This window comes from Benincasa hispida, chromosome 2, assembly GCF_027475165.1.
Source record: "Benincasa hispida cultivar pf3 chromosome 2, pf3_genome.v1.1, whole genome shotgun sequence".
In the NCBI taxonomy this organism is placed as follows: domain Eukaryota; kingdom Viridiplantae; phylum Streptophyta; class Magnoliopsida; order Cucurbitales; family Cucurbitaceae; genus Benincasa; species Benincasa hispida.
Window position 1 is genome coordinate 52,350,811 of NC_143479.1, and position 19,537 is coordinate 52,370,347.

Sequence of the window (19,537 nt, forward strand, 5' to 3'; positions counted from 1 at the left end):
GTTTTTTTTTAAAATTATTATTATTATTTTAACTAGACAACAATAACAGATGGTAGCTTAATTATCTGCTCATAAGCAGTTGAGATTCCGGTACCATTGTGGGTACGACCATCTGGATAAGGCTGGTGGCCAGCCTTTGTGACAAATCCTCCACAGGTATCTTCATCACATCCTTTCTCATCCCAATATTAGCAGCATATCTACTGGCACAGTACACCCCAATGGTTGTTGCTGCCATTCCATAGACATTGGTCATCACAAGATGCAGTGGCGTCAAAAGAACCGCTGCCAGAGATCCTCCAATGATCGAAACTGCTTGTGCACTTCGTCTAATGGTCCTCTGATCAACCACAAGTAGTCTAGTTTTGCAGTATATTCCGAAGTCTTCACAGTTCTTGAATACATTATAGCATCCGTAGCCATTGTCGAGTAGGTCTTTTGCTCAATGAACCACGAGATCATCTGAATTAGAGCAAGCAAGGGTCCAAGTTCCACCTCGAGCTTTGGCTAGAAAAAGAGCAGGATTAGATATAAGTGGAATGCAACACCCCACCAGCAAGAAAACAGTTCAAGCATGAGGAGACAACCTCGTTCCCTTCTTCTAGAGGAATGCAAGTAGAGCATGGCACGGAAGATCGAGCCGGTCATGAACTTACCAGTAAGACATCAAGCACGGTCCCAGTTCCTACTTGACCTCTTCTGGTGAAATGAATAACTCTATAATCTCCAACATAGATGCCATGATGGGCATAGATATAAGTGGTTCTCCAAAAGTACATATGATCACCTGGGTTCGAGCTCTCCCGATTAACTCTATTGGAAAGAAGCCTCATATCTGGTTTCTCTTTGATTGCCCTCTTCTCAACTGCAGGGGTACAAGAATCCAAATGTTAAAAACATCAAGTAGTTAATCAATAAGAATGAACAAAAGCCAAAGGATCATTTGGTTAGAGGATTGTTTGGATGGGAATTGACACGAACATGCAAAACTCTGTTTGTTAAACAATATTCAACACCTTTCCTGAGAATAAGTTATTCCCAAGCATCTTCACAAGAATTTTCTTTTCCATTCCAAAACTATGGGTTCTCTCTTTTCCCACCTCTTCTTATGTTTTCATTTTATATATAATTTCGTTTTGAATATAGTTAGTTAATTAATTATTATCAACAAAATTAGTATTAGTTAATTAATTATTATTAACAAAATTAGTATAATTATTTATTTTAATAAATTTATAATAATCTACCAAAATATTTGCTTAATTTATTTTTACAAATAAAAATTTATTAAGTGAAAGCAATTACTTATTTATATGAATTTTTAATTAATTAGGTCAAAATATCTTAAATATATTTAATTAGTATACTAGGATTAGTTAAATTAAGTTTGTACACATAATCATATTTCAATAATCATAATTGATTACTTATTGTTCTTTTTATAATAAAAAGATTATTTATCGGGATTAATTTTAATTTGATCCGTCATTATTAACATATCATTATTATTTTAAAACTTTTTTCTAATATTTATTATTAACTTTCATTATTAACACATCATATTTTGTTCTCTTTTCCTTACATTATTTTTTGTACATATTTTTTTTTATTAAAATACATTTAAAATTAATTGATAGAAATAAAATTTCTAATTAATAATAATGAATTCTACTTAACTATAATTAAATAATTGATTGTAATAAATAAATAACCATGTAATTATTTAATTAATTTTTATTGATAAAAAAATGCTAAATTAATCTAATTAAGGATATTTATTTGAAAATACTAATTAATTAGTTTTAGTAATAGTTATTTTAACATAGTATTAATAAATTAATTTTTTGATTAGTTATTTTAACTTAGTTACACGTTCATTTTTTGATTGTATTTGTAATTAAATATCCAATTAAAATAACATTTATTATTCATTAGTTAATCTATTAAAAACTATATGAGGTTACCATAATTAATTTCATAAAATATATACAAATATAAATTGTTACCTTCAAACCCTGTTAGCATTCCCATGCAGGACCAAACAAAAATCCTAAACCCTATCCTTTTTCCCAACCAAACGGCCCCTGAAAATAAATGTTTAAAACATCATCAAATGTCAAATTCATCATCCTCCCCATCTATGTCCTTGTCCATTTCTCCTCCTTGGCCATGCTCCTTAATATTCAATTCCCTTTCATCGTCGTCGTTTTCATCACTAACTACTTGTATAGTTGGTGTTCGAACTCTATAAGTGGTGGCATTTGTAGTTGACTTTCCTCTTGATCTAGTATACTCGATGGGTTCTCCAACGCCACTAGCACGAGCTACATCTCCACATGTGAGGTTGTCTTCTTTTCTTTTTTTCTTTTTTTTTTTTTTTTTTCTCTCTTGAAAAGGACATGCATTTTTCATTGAATTAATGAAAAAAAGAAAGTCTCTAGGTACAAAGTACAAATCTAGTAGATTAGGAGGTGGACTCTGGCATCACCCCCTTAGCACCCTCATCATATTCAATATTGAGAATACAAGCAAAATAATACTTCCAAAATAGCCAATATCCGAAGTTCTTTAGCTATTGCACATGTGAGGTTGTCATCATAAAAAACTAGCTCATTATCAGCTTCAACTTCTTTATTTTCTTCTTTGAGTGTTCCAACCAGTCAAAGTGCTCTTTTAAGTGCTTAGTTCTACTTAAACCAAATTACTCAAACGCTTTTGATTAAAGTTTGTGGATTAGGTCAAAGAAGATACTGCATTGATTCCTAAAAAATTTTCATCTCTGATTGAGATTTGTGGTCTTTCAAATGCGTGAAATTTCACCCTTTTCACCTCAGAGAAGTGTTCGATTGCTCTTTCTGACTTGTCCCACAATGAATATCCTTTCATGGCATTGTGGAAGACTTGGGAAGCTTTGAAGCGTTAAATATTAAAGATATTCTTTTTGTCCGATTTGCTTTTCAACATAAGCGATTTTGTTGAGTAACAAATGAATATGGTTGAGTACAAGTCTTTGGAATGAATTTTGTTCTCAGGTGTCTTATTAGGTTGACCACGGTGTATTGGAGGAATTTTTATTTTCTCTCGTTGGTTTCTTAAGGGTCCCATGGTTGGAAGGCATTGAAAGGCATGCAATAGCTTCATAAAGATTTCGGTCTGTCGGAAACACCTCTTTCAAATGCTAGCAGTGTTACATCCAGAATATCTTTTCTTGGCTTCATTGTTTTGGGTCAGAAGCTGTAAATCTAAGATTCAAGCCCTTGTCATACTTTATTTCTTGAGCAGATTCTGAAGTTTTAGCTGGAGTGTGCTCTTTACTTCAGATTTTTGGCTTCGCTGTAGTGTATCTTATTATTATTATTATTTTTTTTTTATTTTTTTTTGCTTCGCTTGTTCTCATTCATTGTTTTATACTACTGTATTTTTTTAGGTTTCTTTCAGATTATATTGTCTATTTTTGTTCCATTGGGAACTTGTATCCTTGAACATTTTTATTCCTTTTCATATATCAATGAAAAGTTGTTTCTTGTTCAAAAATTAAACTTTTGGCATGTTGTGCCAGTTAGCAATTCTTTTGTACTTCCAATGGCCGCACCATACCAAATCTTTTAATAAGAATCAACCTTTTCATTATGAAAAGAGATTTACAAAGGGAAGGAGAGATGAGATATCCCCAAACACCAAATGGTCGCAATAGTCACCACTCGGGCTTCTTGTTTTAATTGATGTACGTTAGAGACTTGATTATATTTGTTTGGTTCATAATATTTGTTTGGTTCATAATTGTAATTGAAGTTTTGTCAGTTTAAATACTTAATAGATATGAATTAAATTTGTAATTTAATGTTTTATCTTTTTTGTGTAATCTCAACATGACTCATTAACATGAGTTATGGACATTCACTGACAGTGATTTCTCTTTATTTTTATATGTTCCTGCTGGCCCTTCTCTCTTGACCTCATTTCTACTTTTTCGTCCTGCTTTTCATGCTAACTAAAAAAAATCATTATAGATGAGTGGAAAAACTTTCTTGCTCGAATTGGCCGAGATGAGAATGAAGTTGACCCAGAATCGTTTGATAATCCCAATGACATCCTCGCACTGCGATTTTGGGCCTCTTATCGGGGACAGACGTTAGCAAGAACTGGTGAGTTTTTATGCTATCTTGAGATTAATACTTGTCCATCAAATTGTTCATTGACCTGCCTAAAATTCTGAAGATTGCGTGGCTATTGATGAAATATAGATATCATTTGAAAAATCATTTGTCTGTTACATGTGGGTTGAACTTGGATGGGGAATTGTTATTTTTAACCTAGAAAAGTTTCCACCTTACTAAACTAACCTATTCTTTAAAAAATACTTTTTTCTAACATCTTACTTTTTGAGATTTTAAGTGGAGGGTCCAACATTGTGAAAAGACCATTTTGTCCCACATTCAAATGTCTACAATTTTATCTTGTTCTAATACAATTTTTCAAACCCAATTTCAGTTTCAAACCCTCATGTTCTTGACAAGTTTCAACCAATATTTGTGGTAAATTTGTTGTTATTTTTAAAAGAAAAAAATTAGAATACAAAATTTTGTTGGAATTTCTTGTATGGATGGAATTTTTTTTTGTAAAAAAAAAAAAGGTTCCTACGTAAAAGTTTCCTTAAAATTGAAAATTGGGGGAAATTCAATAAATTTCCATTCTCATGATAAATTAAACTTAACTAACTTATAAGAAAAAAGTTGGAGTTGGAATTGGGTAAAAAAATAAATTAACTTAAGTTGAAGGATAAAAAACAGAATTGATAAGGGGAAAAAAGTATGAAAAAGTTTCTATTAAGATAATTTGCTGGTAAGAAGTTTACTGGAAAATATCTCATAAAAAGAAATTTCGGTTAGCTTGAGTTTAAGTTTTAAGAAATTGGGTTGGCAATCAAGATTCCTTAAAACTTTCCTTGAAAAAAAAGTCAAAGTCAAAGTCAACATTAAGGGAAATCAACTTACGAGAAAGTCAACCTTCCCGTATGTTGACTTCCTGTAGTTTGACTTTGATTTTTTTTTTTAACTCTAGTAATCTATACAGTCTAGAAATCTGCAAGAAGTATGAGGGTATTGTTGTCAAAAGATAGTTTATCCATTATCCATTGCCCATTCTTCTAGTTTGTCTGGTAGATATAAATGTATGAATAAAGCTGCATGCATTTTTTTGCAGTTCGTGGAATGATGTACTATAGGAAAGCTCTTATGCTGCAGACGTATTTAGAGAGAGGAACTTTTGGAGGTCAGAACAACCATTTAATTTTGTCTAGTTCCTTCTCCTGAAATTGCATTATCTAACCATACGAGGAATTGCAGATTTGGAAGCTGCCATTCCTAGTACTGACAGTACTGATACTCGAGGTTTTGATTTATCTCCTGAGGCACGTGCACAGGCAGATCTTAAATTTACATATGTGGTGACGTGTCAAATATATGGAAGACAAAGAGAACAACAAAAACCTGAGGCTTCTGACATTGCATTGCTTATGCAAAGGTGGGTTGCTTGGTATTTTTGCCCCACTGAATCCCCCACATTAAAGAAATATGACTATTTAACTATCCTGGAGCAGTCTTTGTGCTAAGTAGCATTTTTTTTTGTGTTTGAAATCCTATTCTTTTGTTTTAATGTGTTATACTTTGATATACTTCTAAATAGAAATGAAGCTCTTCGTGTTGCCTACATCGATGATATTGAAACCCTGAAGGATGGTAAGGTGCACAAAGAATTTTACTCGAAGCTTGTAAAGGCTGATATCAATGGAAAGGATAAGGTCTTATTTCTTTCCTTTTAGCTTTCTATATTGCATGGAAAAGAATATATTTTGTTTTCTTTATTCTACCTCCCACCTCTTGATTGTTTTGTCTTTTTTTATTTTGCCCGCTGTATAGGAGATATATTCAATCAAATTGCCTGGAGATCCGAAGTTGGGTGAAGGAAAGCCTGAGAATCAAAATCATGCTATTGTTTTTACTCGTGGAAATGCTGTTCAGACTATTGATATGAATCAGGTGAGAATTACTTCTTCTTGTTTCTTTTAATTTTCCTTGAGCACTAAAATTCGGTAATAGAAGAAACACGGGGTTAAAAATAAGGATAAACAGAACTGTAAAAAGGAGAACACAAAAAGGTGAGTGAAACAGAAAGATGAAAGCTGGATTGATGATGCAAGAAGCCTCCCAACACTGTACGTAGGGGCTGACATAAACAGAACTACAATCCAAAGATCATCAATCAGATGCACCCCATAACAATAAAGTAAAAATCCGATACATTTGCTCCACAAGTGATATAAAAAACAATCATAACAACAATCACATTTGGGACAACAACCTTCTTGATGAACAGAAAATGTCGAGTTGGTAGAGAGCAGATGATCCACCAACACGCAAGGAAATGACCAAATCTTTAGCAAACCATATCAACTCGACAATGAGCCCTCTCTAAGCATAGATTTAGCTTTTTCTCACAAGAGAGAGCATTCTAGGTTCCGGATTTCTCTAATGCATTTCCTTTGTTTCACTGTATACTTGTTCTTCTTAACGGGGATGGCCATTATAGAAAGCCCGTTGTCTTTGAACCATGGAGCCAAAGCAATCAAGTGAGACCAGGATCGAATGGTTCAACTATCAGCGGAGGAATGAAATCATACCATTGTGCTTCAAGGGTGAGGAGAATTGGGTGGAGTAAGTATTGGGCTGGATAAATAATGTTCTGTATCGGCATCTAAAGGCAAAGTTGGTACTGGAGTTAGTTGTCGGAGTTTGTCGTTGGAGATGGTTGTCAAAGCCCGAAATTGGTCGCGCAAAGGTGGTCGTCAAAGTTGATCATCGAAGATGAATTTCATCGGAGTTTGTAGTCGGAGCGGTTGTTGAAGGCCAAAGTTGGTCGCATGACGGTGGTATTGGAGTTGGTCATTAGAGTTTGTCGTCGGAGTTGCTTGGCCGAAGGTGGTCGTTGAAGTTGATCATCAAATGTGATTTTCATCGAAATTTGTAGTCGGAGGTGGTTGTCAGAACTAAGAATTTGTCGCATGAAGGTAGTTGTCGGAGTTGGTCATTGGAGTTTGTTGTAAGAGGCGATTGTTGGAGTCCAAAATTGGTCGTTGGAGTTGGTCATCAGAGTTGCCATTGAAGGTGGTTGCCAGTGCCCGGAGTGTGGCAGCAGTAGTTGCCGACCGTGGCGACGGGTAGAGCCATTGAAAGTATTGGAAGAAGGGAAAGTTGAAGTGAGTTGGGGTGAGTTGATAAAATATATCAACTTAACTCCTCCAACATTTAAAGTTGGTGGGCCAAACATTGAGTTGGTTTATTTTACCAACTCAATTCAATTCATGTTCGTAAGCCAAACATCCCCAACAAGGATGACTTGGTTTGGTTGCAAAGAACTAATCAATCTAAACTAGATCTCTCCTCAAATAGCAATGAGGATGTCAAGCCAATCATCTTGTAATTTTCTCTGCAATCAATAACAGCTTTGTCAGAGTTGAATTCTTCTAGAATAGTGTGAGGATCCTTCTGTTGGGCCTGTTGGAATGGTGTGATGAAGGTTTGGAGCCAAAAGAGAGATTTCTAGAGCTTCCTTGTATGAAATCTTGGTATTAACAGCGGGTGGTGGTGGTTGGTAGGTTTCCCTAATAAGAGAGACGAAATTTATCCATCCCTTCTTATCTTTTCCCACAGGGAGGATTTTATTTAAGCTTCCATTAACGCCAAACATCACTACTTCTGCACAATTCCCTCTTCAGCTGGTGATCTTTTCAACCCATAAGTCGTATTCATTAATACAGTTTTTCTAGAAGAGTTTTTGGTTGAGGGGGGTGTCAACTAATGCACCAAAGCTTGTGGTCAGCCATGGACGGGACTTTTTCTTCAAAGAAAGAGTGAACAACCAATTTTGGGAAGACCAGTGATGCGCAAACAATGCTCAAAATCAATAGAGGAAGTCTTGCTATCAATGGTGAAGGATGGAAGCGGAGAGGAAGAACAGTGGGTCATGCTGTTGTTTGTGACTATGTTGACAAGGGTATAAGGAAGATGGAGTGTATGGGGAGGATTCCATGGAGGGTCAGCAATCGGGTCACAATTTCACATTTATGACAGTTCCTACCCAAAAACATCTTGCAGTGTAAATTCTTAAAAGATAGACCTATATTGCTATAATCTAAGGATTGATCTTTTAAAAGTGATTTGTATACAGGTACAAAGATAGTGGCTAATAGTTCTTCATAACAATTTATTGAAAAGAAAAACGATAACACTTGTCTATTGTAACTCGTGGTAGTTTTGTAGCATAATTTTTAGTGAAGCTAATGTTAGGACATATAAGTAAAGATACCAGAATGATAAATGATCCACACTCTTCCATATATAATTATAAGGTTTGTAGCTCATAAACATAGTATCGTTATGTCAGATCTAAATTTTTCTCCATTGCTAACATGTGAGATTCCGCAATTCTAGGATAATTACTTTGAAGAAGCATTGAAGATGAGAAATCTTCTTGAGGAATTTGGTTGTGATCATGGTATTCGTCCTCCTACCATACTGGGTGTCAGAGAGCATGTATTTACGGGGAGGTACTTTCCATTTGTAGCTAATAATTCCAGTCCTTTCTCCTCCACTATCTTTTAAATGACGTAATAATTGATTCATCTGTGCAGTGTTTCATCTCTTGCCTCGTTCATGTCGAATCAAGAAGCTAGTTTTGTGACTCTCGGTCAGCGTGTTCTGGCAAATCCTTTGAAGTATGTGCTTACCAGCATTCAATAAATATATTAGTATTTTCAGATTTTTCTTTCTAATTTCTTCTTGAGATTAACTCTTTTATAAATTTGGTCAGAGTGCGTATGCATTATGGCCATCCAGATGTTTTTGATAGGGTTTTTCATCTAACACGAGGTGGTATCAGCAAGGCCTCTCGTGTTATCAACATTAGTGAAGATATCTTTGCAGGTATCCTCTCACTTGCTAGGATTTTTTTATTATTTATTATTTATTATTTATTATTTCTCTATTTTTTAAAAAAGATATGAGAAACCATTTCATTGATAAATGAAATATTCAAAGATTACAACAAATACCCAAGTACAAGATGAACCAAATAGTGACCCCATCAAAAGAAGAAATACAGACCGTTGGGGAGGGGGATGACAAAACGATGATAAAGACAAAAATGTAAAATAGATTGTCAATGCGAGAAACCCACAAATATGGAGAGACCAAATAAAACTATAATCCAAGGAACATCAAACCAAAGCAAATCCCCTAAGCGAAACTGAAATTTTTGGAAAATATTGGTTTTTCTTATTATTCAAAAGGACCCAATAATGGGTAATTATAATACAAGAGAAATTTCAACTAAGTAAACTAATTAAAAAGGAAAGTACAAACATCACCCAAACCAAAGCATCTGTCGGTCAAACAAAACATTCACAATTGAGAGGAAGAAAAGCAGATAGAGAAGCGACGAGCTAGCTGAATGGTTGGTACCAGTAGGATTTGATTGATATATCATTTGCAAAGAGATTTTGATGTAGATGTTTTATTCAAAATTTTGTAGAGGCATTTGTCTTAAATTCTAGGCCGGAAACTGTTTTAATTAACAGCTTTTCCTTTTACCTTTTACCGGCTGCATAGGTTTCCATTTTCTTAATAATCTAAAAGAAGAATTCACGTTTGGATCGAACGCTCTGATATGAATTGATATAAAGCTCCAAGAACACAAAGAAAAAATCTGTATTAATAATGAAATATCAAAGGCTGGAAGCCTTTTTATACAAAGACTAACCTGCTGGACTTCATAACTAAAATGGAAACCTAAACAGCCGGTAAAAGGAAAAGTTGTTATTTAAAACAGTTTCCAGCATGTCCCTTCGGGGACATCCGATAAAATTGGATAACAGTTTCCAGCATAAAAATTAAGACAAATGCCATTACGAAATATTAAATAAAACATCTACATCAGATTTTTTGTTTGTTGTGGAAAAAGATGTTTTTTAAACAAAATCAATTTTTGTTCAAGTATCCTAGGAAAAAGTAAGTTAAAAATGTGTTCCATTAAATGGCTTTAGGGGATTTAGAAAATAAAATTTTTTAAAAAACCCTTAATAAATAGGAAAAAAAATACATTTTTGGTCCCTAGATTTTAGGTCTAGTTTCTTTAGTCTTTGGGTTTCAAAATATTAGATTTTTAGTCCTTAAGTTTTGAGCTTGAATTCAATTTTCTCTAAGTTTCAAAATGTTACAATTTTACTCTTCAGATTTGAGTTTTGTTTCAACTTGGTCCCTAGGTTTCAGGGTTTATGTTTTTAACCTTGATTTTTCACTAAATATTCACTTTCAGTCTTTAGCATGAATGTCTATTAATTAACTTAAAAGAATTATAATGGATTAAATTTCACTATTTTTCATCACTATTAAAATTTTATTGAAATTTTCACTTCATACTTATTTTTAATTAATTAGTAAACATGGACTTCAAAGGCTGAAAGTGAGTAGTGAAAATTGAGGTTAAAAGTGTACATCTTGAAACCTAGGGACCAAATTGAAACAAAACTAATCCTCAAGGGTAAAAGTTGTATTAGATTAAAATCAAACTCAAAACTTAAGGGCTAAAAGTGTAACATTTTTGAAACTTAGGGACCAAGTGAAAGCTAAACCCAAAACCTAAGGACCTAAAAGTTATTTTCCCTAATAAATATAAAGCATTTTTTATAAAATTTTATTAATTCAAGTTCTTTTTTTTTTTGTTAATCTATTTTTCTAGAGTCTCTTCGATAATGGCTAATTCAAGTTTCTTGAAGTGCTTTTTTATTTATTAAGATCTTACACAACAAAAAAACATTTTTGATCATCTAAAATCATTGAAGAAGCTACTAAGCACTTTAAATTATATTTTTTTCACAAGTCAAACATACTATTTGTTTCCCTAGTAAGAACAAGAAATTAAATCTGATAATTGTAATTGATTGGCACTAGTTGCTTCCATTAGTCTTTTTTCTTCAAAAAGAAATGTCGGCTTAATGGTATATATATAGTTTATGGAACTCTAATGTTATGTATTATTTTTCTAATGAGGTTCAATTCTAAGTTTCAAAATGTCATTAATGTAATTTCTACATTTATTTTGTTATATGTTATAATTTCTTGGGTAAATTACATTTTTGGTCCTTAAGATTTGGAATTTGTGTCAAATTAGTCCTTTGGTATCAAAATTGAACAGTCAAGTCCCTAACATTCAATGGTTTTGTTAACTCCATGCAACATGGCAAAATGTTCAAAAAGTTTTTGAATAAGAAACAAAACTTTTCATTGATGAAATGAAAAGAAACTAATGCTCAAAAAATCACAATGGAAAAAATAAAGCACAAGCATGCCAAATGAGTGAAAATCTTTAATGGAATGTCCAGCAAAGAGGGTGGAGATAGCATACAAAGAAGAGGCCTTCAAACAAGCCAAAACAAAGTGATCTTACTAAAGATGATTCTTGTTGTTGAAAATCCGTTGATTTCTCTCTAAACAAATGGCCAACCTTAATTGACCCAATAAGATGAAGATGTCATGCAAAGAAACACCAATTAAAGACCTTAACAACCACGGTTTATTTCTTGACTTCTGTGTTCCACTTGTATCAACTTCCTTAATAACAAAGAAAAATAAACACGGTTTCACTATCGTTTGCATATTTCATTTTCTTGATCATTGCTGGTGTGAATTTTTCATTGCTGCTTTATGAGGTATAAGATTTCATATACCTGAGTACTTGATCATTGAAGGATTTAATACAACATTGAGGCAAGGGAACGTTACTCACCATGAGTATATTCAGGTGAAATTTGTCATCATTTAATTTTCTAGTAATGTGGTACCAGTTGATGGTGAACTTATCAAAACTGTTTTGAGTTATTTCAGGTCGGTAAAGGACGAGATGTTGGTCTTAACCAGATTGCTCTTTTCGAAGGAAAGGTTGCTGGTGGTAATGGAGAACAAGTTCTTAGCCGTGATGTATATAGGCTTGGCCAACTGTTTGATTTTTTCCGGATGATGTCATTCTATTTCACCACCGTTGGCTACTACTTTTGTACTATGGTATGCCAGTAAAACATGTAGATTATTAAGCAATGATTACTCATTTTCGAGAACTTGTAACTAGAACCAGTTTAACAAGAGAGAAATAGTTTGAGTCCATTGCCCAGTCAGTTTGGGATATCTATGATTGGTGTATTTGGTAAGAGAAAAGCACTAATGTTTGCTAAATAGTGTTACTGTTTGCCTTTCCCTGGAAAGCCAATGCCCATTATGTGTTTTAACCTTGTTTTTCTTTCTCCTTTTTATTTTTAAACTTGAATACCTTTGGCCAATAATGATGTACAAAATATCTTGATTATTCCTGCTTACAGTTTAGATACCAACTGTTTCTAATTCGTATTAATTTTTAGTCACTTTAATGAGTAATTGAAGTACAGCCTCATAATTCTGTTTTCATAATTTATGAAAATTTTCATCTATTTTTTTATTTATAATCTTCTGCAGTTAACGGTGCTGACTGTGTACATTTTTCTCTATGGAAAAGCATATTTGGTAAGTTTTATCTTATGTGAATATGTTTATATAAGATATGAAGTTGTTTTCTCCTTTAGAAGTTACCTGCTTTGTAGTATGATGAAAATTTAAAATCATTTTGATGGCCCATCTCCCATTGAGCTTCGCAAGCTGTTTGGAAATAAGCTGTAGCTCTTGAATCAAAAGTTTTTAAGTTTTTTTGAGCTCTCGTTGGCACTGAAATCAATTGATATAGTTAAGGTGAGTGGAGTTAGTCAAGCAGCCTGCAATGTGTACCGGGTTAATTTTCTTTAATTAATAATTTTTCGTTTATTTCCTATCTGATGTATTCTTTTTCTCTGACGCTGGACATAATTCTGAGTAAGGCTGTGGGTGAGATGGGATTGAGTTATGGTCAAACTAATGCTGGGACCAATTTTTTGAAAATTGGATTAGGTTTTGTGGGTGTTTTGGGTTTCAACTTGCGCTCCTATCTACTACTAGTTTGCACAGATTTCTATGAACATGTTTCCTCTTTAGAACTGATGTGTGGCTGTGTTCCAGGCACTATCTGGAGTTGGTGAGACCATTGAAGATAGAGCTAATATTACCGATAATACGGCATTGTCAGCTGCTTTGAATACACAGTTCCTCATTCAAATTGGTATTTTCACTGCTGTGCCTATGATCTTGGGATTCATATTGGAGCAAGGTTTCTTCAGGGTAAATGCTATTCAAATACATCGTTTGTTGTATGAAAAAAAGTTGACTGCTCTTGTACAACTTGAACATGACAGTTATCATTGTTCCTCTCTCTCTCTCTCTCACACACACACACATCTGAAGATTAGCTTCAAAATTAACGGCAAATGCCTTTTGGTGTCATTATCCAAGAGCAAGTGCAACCAGTCTTGTCAATGGGACGAGTATTTAGTTATCTTCTTTGTGGGTATCTTTTTGTTCGTCTAAGTTATTACTCTGAATCCTGGTTGCAGGCCATTGTCAGCTTCATAACCATGCAGCTTCAGCTTTGTTCTGTCTTCTTCACATTTTCCCTTGGTACAAAAACTCACTATTTTGGCCGAACAATTCTTCATGGTGGTGCGAAGGTTTGTTCTGCTATCTTTGTTGCTCCTTTGTCGATCTCCATGAGTACCCTATAGTATCTTAACAGCTCTACTTCTATACAGTATCATGCAACTGGAAGGGGATTTGTGGTTCGCCATATCAAATTTTCTGAAAACTACAGATTGTACTCACGCAGCCATTTTGTTAAAGGGTTTGTGCCATTCCTTCCCATTTCACATGAAAATTTTCTTACGTATTATTTGAACTCTACTGTTTACGTAAATTACTTCTTTTTAAGCTTATGGGCAGTGCTACTGGCACCATCTTTACTTACTTTCCATTCATGTAGGGTCAAAATTAAGATCTAGAAGAACTCTTAATTTATTTAATTTGTGGATGCAACTAGCTACGAACAAAATGTGTTTGAGAAAGATCATGGGGTTTAACATCATGATAGTTTATTGGGGATATTGGGTTGGGTATTTTACTAGTTTTCAGATGTTGTAAGGTGAGAAATTTGTCCCATAGAGTTGAGGCATGTGTAAACTAGCTTGGACCTTCATTGTTTTAGAAAGCATGTAAAATACAAGTTTATTTGGTTTACAAAACACCATAACTACACCTCATCAGCGTCTCCCCTTTAAACCGTTCTTAAACCAATGTGATCTTGGTTCTTGTTGTCTTAAAATGTCTTATGGTTTTGGGTTTACTACAGTTTGGATCCTATGATTTTTAAGTGTTTCCATCTGGCTTCATTGGTTTAAATAACTAAAATTTTCCAATTCGATTCCTATGATTTAATTGAACATCACAAATCCTCACCCAAAAACTCAATTATTTTATCCTATTTTCTACTCGGTATGAAACCCTGGTATAATATAGGAACACAGTTAGGCAAATAGAAACTATTTTCTCGTGGCCACACAAATAGAAAATGCGGCATGTATTCATATGGTAATGGAAGGACAATCTATGAGATCTGACCAACCATAGGGGACTAAATTGAACTTTTATAACCCTAAATACCAATTTGAAATTATGTTCAAATCATAGTTCTAAAACCATAAGTACTAAATAAAAAATCTAAATTATACAGTTTTAAATATCATTATAGTATCCTTAATTACAAATAGTTAATTTATCTACATTATTGTGTTTTCAGATTGGAAGTTGTGCTTCTGTTGGTTGTATACATGGCCTATGGATATAGTTCAGGTGGTTCATTAGCATACATCCTTGTAACCCTTAGCAGTTGGTTCATGGCAATATCTTGGCTTTTTGCTCCCTATCTGTTCAATCCATCTGGGTTTGAGTGGCAGAAGTAAGTCATCTTTGCCATGACATCTTTTTCTTTGATGATTGTGAATATAATTTACAACAAAACAAAAAAATTGGCTCCTTAAAGATATTTTCCTATTAGCATAGAAAGATGTCACAAAAGCTCTATCCTGGATCTACTAGATAATCGAAATCATAACTTTTAGTTTGTTATATTTCCTTTCAGGACCGTGGAGGATTTCAGGGAATGGACCAATTGGCTTTTTTACCGTGGTGGAATAGGTGTTAAGGGTGAAGAAAGTTGGGAAGCGTGGTGGGACTCAGAACTGGTAATTCAAATTTCTGTGCACTTTTTTCCTTACTTTTCTTTGTTTTTTCCTCTTATATAAATTTTAAATGCAGGGCTCGTTAAATCTGTATTTAATAGTAATATCAGTTCTCCTACAATGAAACGTTGCTGTGGTTATAAGTAGATATATTTAGTTGTATGGAGGCAGTAATTTCGGTCCTAGTTCTTTTTAATTTTTGTACTCAGTCATGGAAAAGTTGTAAATTTTTTATTTAAATAAATGAGCACGTGTAATCCTCATACCGGATGAGAAATGAAATCCTTCTGTTATTGAAATTAACTGCCCTAAATATCAATCTAGCTCTAACCATATACCCATACTAGTGTATGACCATTGAGTAATATATTTGTTATACATTGCTTATTTCTGTGATTTATACCTTTGTAATGTTTAGATCAGAAAAAGTCAATCAACTGGGAAATATTGTAAAATATTATGACACACAAAATGAGAAAAAAAAAAATCAATAAAGCCTGGCAAGAAGCACATTGCTGAAATTGTTTTTTCAGCCAGGAAACTAGCATGCAACTTTTTGTTTGAGGTGATTCCCACATGATCATCATTCAGTAGCATAATTGTTCACCCAGTAAGCTCCCATGTTTCTATTTTCAAACCTCTATACAGTAAAAAGGCTAAACAAAATTACCGATATGGATTTTTTTTTTTACCTCATTCTAGCAATAGACTTCTTCATAGCTGCCATTAGAAGTTTCCTGTGTAAAGAATCTTAAACTTAGGTCATTAGATAATTAGACTTAGATAAACCTCTATATATTAGACATGCACGTTTTTTTCTAGTCTAAATGTAAACTGCTTTTACAATCTGCAGGCACATATAAAAACCCTCGAAGGGCGGATAGCAGAGACTATTTTAAATCTAAGATTTTTTATCTTTCAATATGGAATTGTTTATAAGCTCCATGTGCAAGGATCAAACACATCATTGTCGGTATGGTCTATCTGTCCTTTTTTATTTTTTGTTTTTCACGTACATTAACCAATGTTGGATGAGAAAGTTCAAAATATGGAAGCTTTATTTAAATATTTTTTATGAGCAGCAGTTTGATGTTATTATAATTTTTAGCCATCCAGTAGTTTTTAGAATGGCAAGTTTCAGTTTCTTTTATCGCCTTTCCATACTTTCTTATCAACTCCAAAATGTGCAACTCTTTAGGTCTATGGGTTCTCCTGGATTGTGTTAGCTGGGCTTATAGTTCTTTTCAAGGTATGTCCACTTCAACATCAGAGTCACCTCTAGTTTTCCCTATGTTTACCGATATGTATGATAGTCATTGATCATCCACATCTCTCTGTTCGGCAGGTGTTTACCTTCAGCCAGAAGATGACTGTCAATTTTCAGCTTTTGTTGCGGTTTATCCAAGGTCTTTCTTTCCTTTTGACGCTGGCTGGCCTGGCAGTTGCAGTTGCTATTACAGATTTGTCACTGCCTGATGTATTTGCTTGCATCTTGGCATTTGTCCCTACGGGATGGGGCATTCTTTCTGTGAGTTCCCGAGTCTAATTATCCTGTTGTTTTACTACCCATTTATCTTGGTCGATTTGAGAGTATATCTGGGTTCCGAAAATTGAAATAGTGAATGCCATTCAATGGTCACGTCCTTGGTCAAGACTCTTTTAGTTTTGTTTGCTGTCAGTAAACAAAATGATCCGAGGTGTGTCAGTAAACAAAATGATCTTATGAGGTGTGTTTGGGAATGCTTTTAACAAAAGTACCTAAGCATTTTAGGAAAAAGTACTAGGTAACAAATCACTTAGGCCCCATTTAGTAACCATTTGGTTTTCTTTTTTCTTTTAATTTTGAAGATTAAGCCTATAAATACTAATATATATATATATTTGGAATTTGGAATTTGGCTAAGAATTAAACAATTGTACTCAAGAAATATGCAAATCATTGTAAGTAGTGGGGAGGAAATAGGCTTAATTGTCAAAAACAAAAAACGAAATAGTTACCGAATGCCCCCTTAATGTTTGGCTCTGTAATCTCAAATTTCTGTTGGTGATTGCGGGTCAAATTCTATGGCCGCACACCCTAAATTATTTCTAAATGAAGCTTTTGAAAGTACTTTTTTTTTTTTGTGATAAGCACTTTTATGTTATTTCCCAAACACGTTGATTTTGAGGGAAGTACCTTTTACCCTGTTAAAAATATTTCAAACACAACCTACATCTCACAAGTTTCTCGGATCTCAATTCCCTTGGTGGTGTTTCTGCTTCATGCACTCTTTTGAAAATATATATATGTACACTACTATGTTCATTCTGGTGGTTAGGATGGAATCAAAAGATACCGACTTTTCCTCCAGCTTTGTAAAATTTTAACTCTCCTGACATTGGAATATTCACTATTTCAGATTGCAGCAGCTTGGAAACCTTTAATAAAGAAACTAGGACTCTGGAAATCTATTCGCTCAATTGCTCGGCTGTACGATGCCGGGATGGGGATGCTCGTCTTTATCCCCATTGCATTCCTTTCATGGTTTCCATTTGTATCGACATTCCAAACTCGTCTTATGTTCAACCAGGCTTTCAGTCGAGGGCTCGAGATCTCGCTAATTCTTGCTGGAAACAATCCCAACACTGCCCTATGATTTCACGAGTGGCAAGTCTGCCAGTTTGTATCCTTGTAAATTAGATGCAACTTATCTTCGTCGGTTTTTTCTCCAACCAAAAGGGGTGCCTTTGAATTTCATGATAAGTAGCATAGGTGATCCAATCTGTTGTACTTTCCCATTTCAGATGTTTGGATTGCTTAACCGGCCACCTTTAAATTTCAGTTGTTGCCCTCCTTGATTTAATTTGTTTTTTCACTCAGCATTTTTGTTCTGGTTTGGATTGTTAATTTCCTGTGTATTATTATCAATTAAATTGACATTCTTGTACGAACCTTTGTGTAGCTTGTAGCAGGTATTGTACTGCATATAATTGAGCAATCAAATTGAGGATTTAGCAGAACTTTCGTTTGTCATCCGAATGGGGAATTGATTAAGAATAACAAACTAAAAAAGGTTGTTAATAGTAGAAATATTCACGGTGGACTTGTATTTAACAGTTCTGATTGTTACCAATAGTCAATATGTGCACCAATGGTGAATCACATAATGATTGCCGAAGTTCATAACTTGCAATAATATCCTACATCACTCAGTTACATTTCATTTAAGATGTGTATGTACTCATTTGTAATACGATTCGGAATAGATATCATTTTGGTCTTTATATTTTTATTGAAGTAACAATCTATAAATTAAAACAACTAAGCTTTGTAATGAAAATTGACATTTAATTTTATTTCATTAGGTAAAAAATACCTTGAGTAGAGTTTCATGCTTTTAAATGCCTAAACGAAATGTATTGGAGTATAGGAGATCTTAAAACTAAGTTCTGTTTATATACTTTCAAAATTGCATTTAATTGATTTCCAACTTTAATAGGAGATCTTAAAACTAAGTTCTGTTTATGATCTTAAAACAATGTCGTATTCGTTTTGTTTGGAAGTGATGAATGAATTATAGCCTTATGTCCTACATTAATATCTAATGGAATGAATAAGGAAATATAAACACAATGTTTCATATATGTAGACCCAAGAGTATGCTTGAAGAGTTCTGGTGAGTCATTGGTTGAACATAGGGATTATGGACTAAGATTCATTGAAATTAATGATCAATCTTTAACACGAGCTTTTCGATTATGCATGGAAAATGTTTATGTTGAAATATGGTGTATTTGCCCTAAGGGTGTTTTAGTCTTCTACTTCTCTTTGTTATTTTAAGGTTTTGAGTCTATTTAATTCGAGTTTATGGTGTTTTGTAAATGTAACAAATTAATAAGAATTTATCTATCGTGGTTTTTTCTCCCTGACCTAGGGTTTTCTACGTAAACCTTGTCTTCATCTTTTCTTCCCTTATTTTTCAATATGGTAACAGATAAGGTTATGAAACTCTAGCTGGGATAGAAGAAATTCAATCGTCAACCCCAATAGGTGATGGGACTACAACAGAAGTAACAACCGTCGCTGTGATTCAGGCTACTGTCGATCAATACCTCTGGTTTATCCTCAGCCTGGTGTAGAAACAACAGCTGATCGGAACTAGTCAAGCTTCATTGCACGAGCTAGCCAGTCGGATCTCACCCAAACGTCGAGCTGGTCGGATCTCACCCAGACCTTGCCACCCAATTGAGAGCTGCTTCGATCGCGCCATTCCTGCAGTCGATCGGGTGCAGCATCCAGCCATCTTTAGTGCCGTT

The 19,537-nt window shown here is 34.0% G+C and overlaps 1 protein-coding gene and 1 pseudogene across 1 annotated transcript in view; one reads left to right on the forward strand and one right to left on the reverse strand.

The window, feature by feature from the left end:
• GSL10 (glucan synthase-like 10) overlaps positions 1 to 18,241 on the forward strand; it is an 81,250-nt gene extending 63,009 nt beyond the window's left edge. The window contains exons 33-52 of the mRNA XM_039022559.2: positions 4,011 to 4,145; positions 5,203 to 5,271; positions 5,346 to 5,523; positions 5,686 to 5,800; positions 5,919 to 6,038; positions 8,490 to 8,605; positions 8,690 to 8,773; positions 8,869 to 8,981; positions 11,804 to 11,856; positions 11,940 to 12,116; positions 12,561 to 12,608; positions 13,134 to 13,292; positions 13,565 to 13,678; positions 13,760 to 13,848; positions 14,800 to 14,958; positions 15,142 to 15,244; positions 16,095 to 16,214; positions 16,440 to 16,490; positions 16,587 to 16,769; positions 17,641 to 18,241. Coding sequence (XP_038878487.1) covers positions 4,011 to 4,145; positions 5,203 to 5,271; positions 5,346 to 5,523; positions 5,686 to 5,800; positions 5,919 to 6,038; positions 8,490 to 8,605; positions 8,690 to 8,773; positions 8,869 to 8,981; positions 11,804 to 11,856; positions 11,940 to 12,116; positions 12,561 to 12,608; positions 13,134 to 13,292; positions 13,565 to 13,678; positions 13,760 to 13,848; positions 14,800 to 14,958; positions 15,142 to 15,244; positions 16,095 to 16,214; positions 16,440 to 16,490; positions 16,587 to 16,769; positions 17,641 to 17,877 — 2,423 coding nt within the window. The 3' untranslated portion in view covers positions 17,878 to 18,241. The remainder of the gene's footprint in view (positions 1 to 4,010; positions 4,146 to 5,202; positions 5,272 to 5,345; positions 5,524 to 5,685; positions 5,801 to 5,918; positions 6,039 to 8,489; positions 8,606 to 8,689; positions 8,774 to 8,868; positions 8,982 to 11,803; positions 11,857 to 11,939; positions 12,117 to 12,560; positions 12,609 to 13,133; positions 13,293 to 13,564; positions 13,679 to 13,759; positions 13,849 to 14,799; positions 14,959 to 15,141; positions 15,245 to 16,094; positions 16,215 to 16,439; positions 16,491 to 16,586; positions 16,770 to 17,640) is intronic.
• LOC120071146 (protein LEAD-SENSITIVE 1 pseudogene) lies at positions 62 to 833 on the reverse strand (annotated as a pseudogene).
• Positions 18,242 to 19,537: the final 1,296 nt, after the last annotated feature.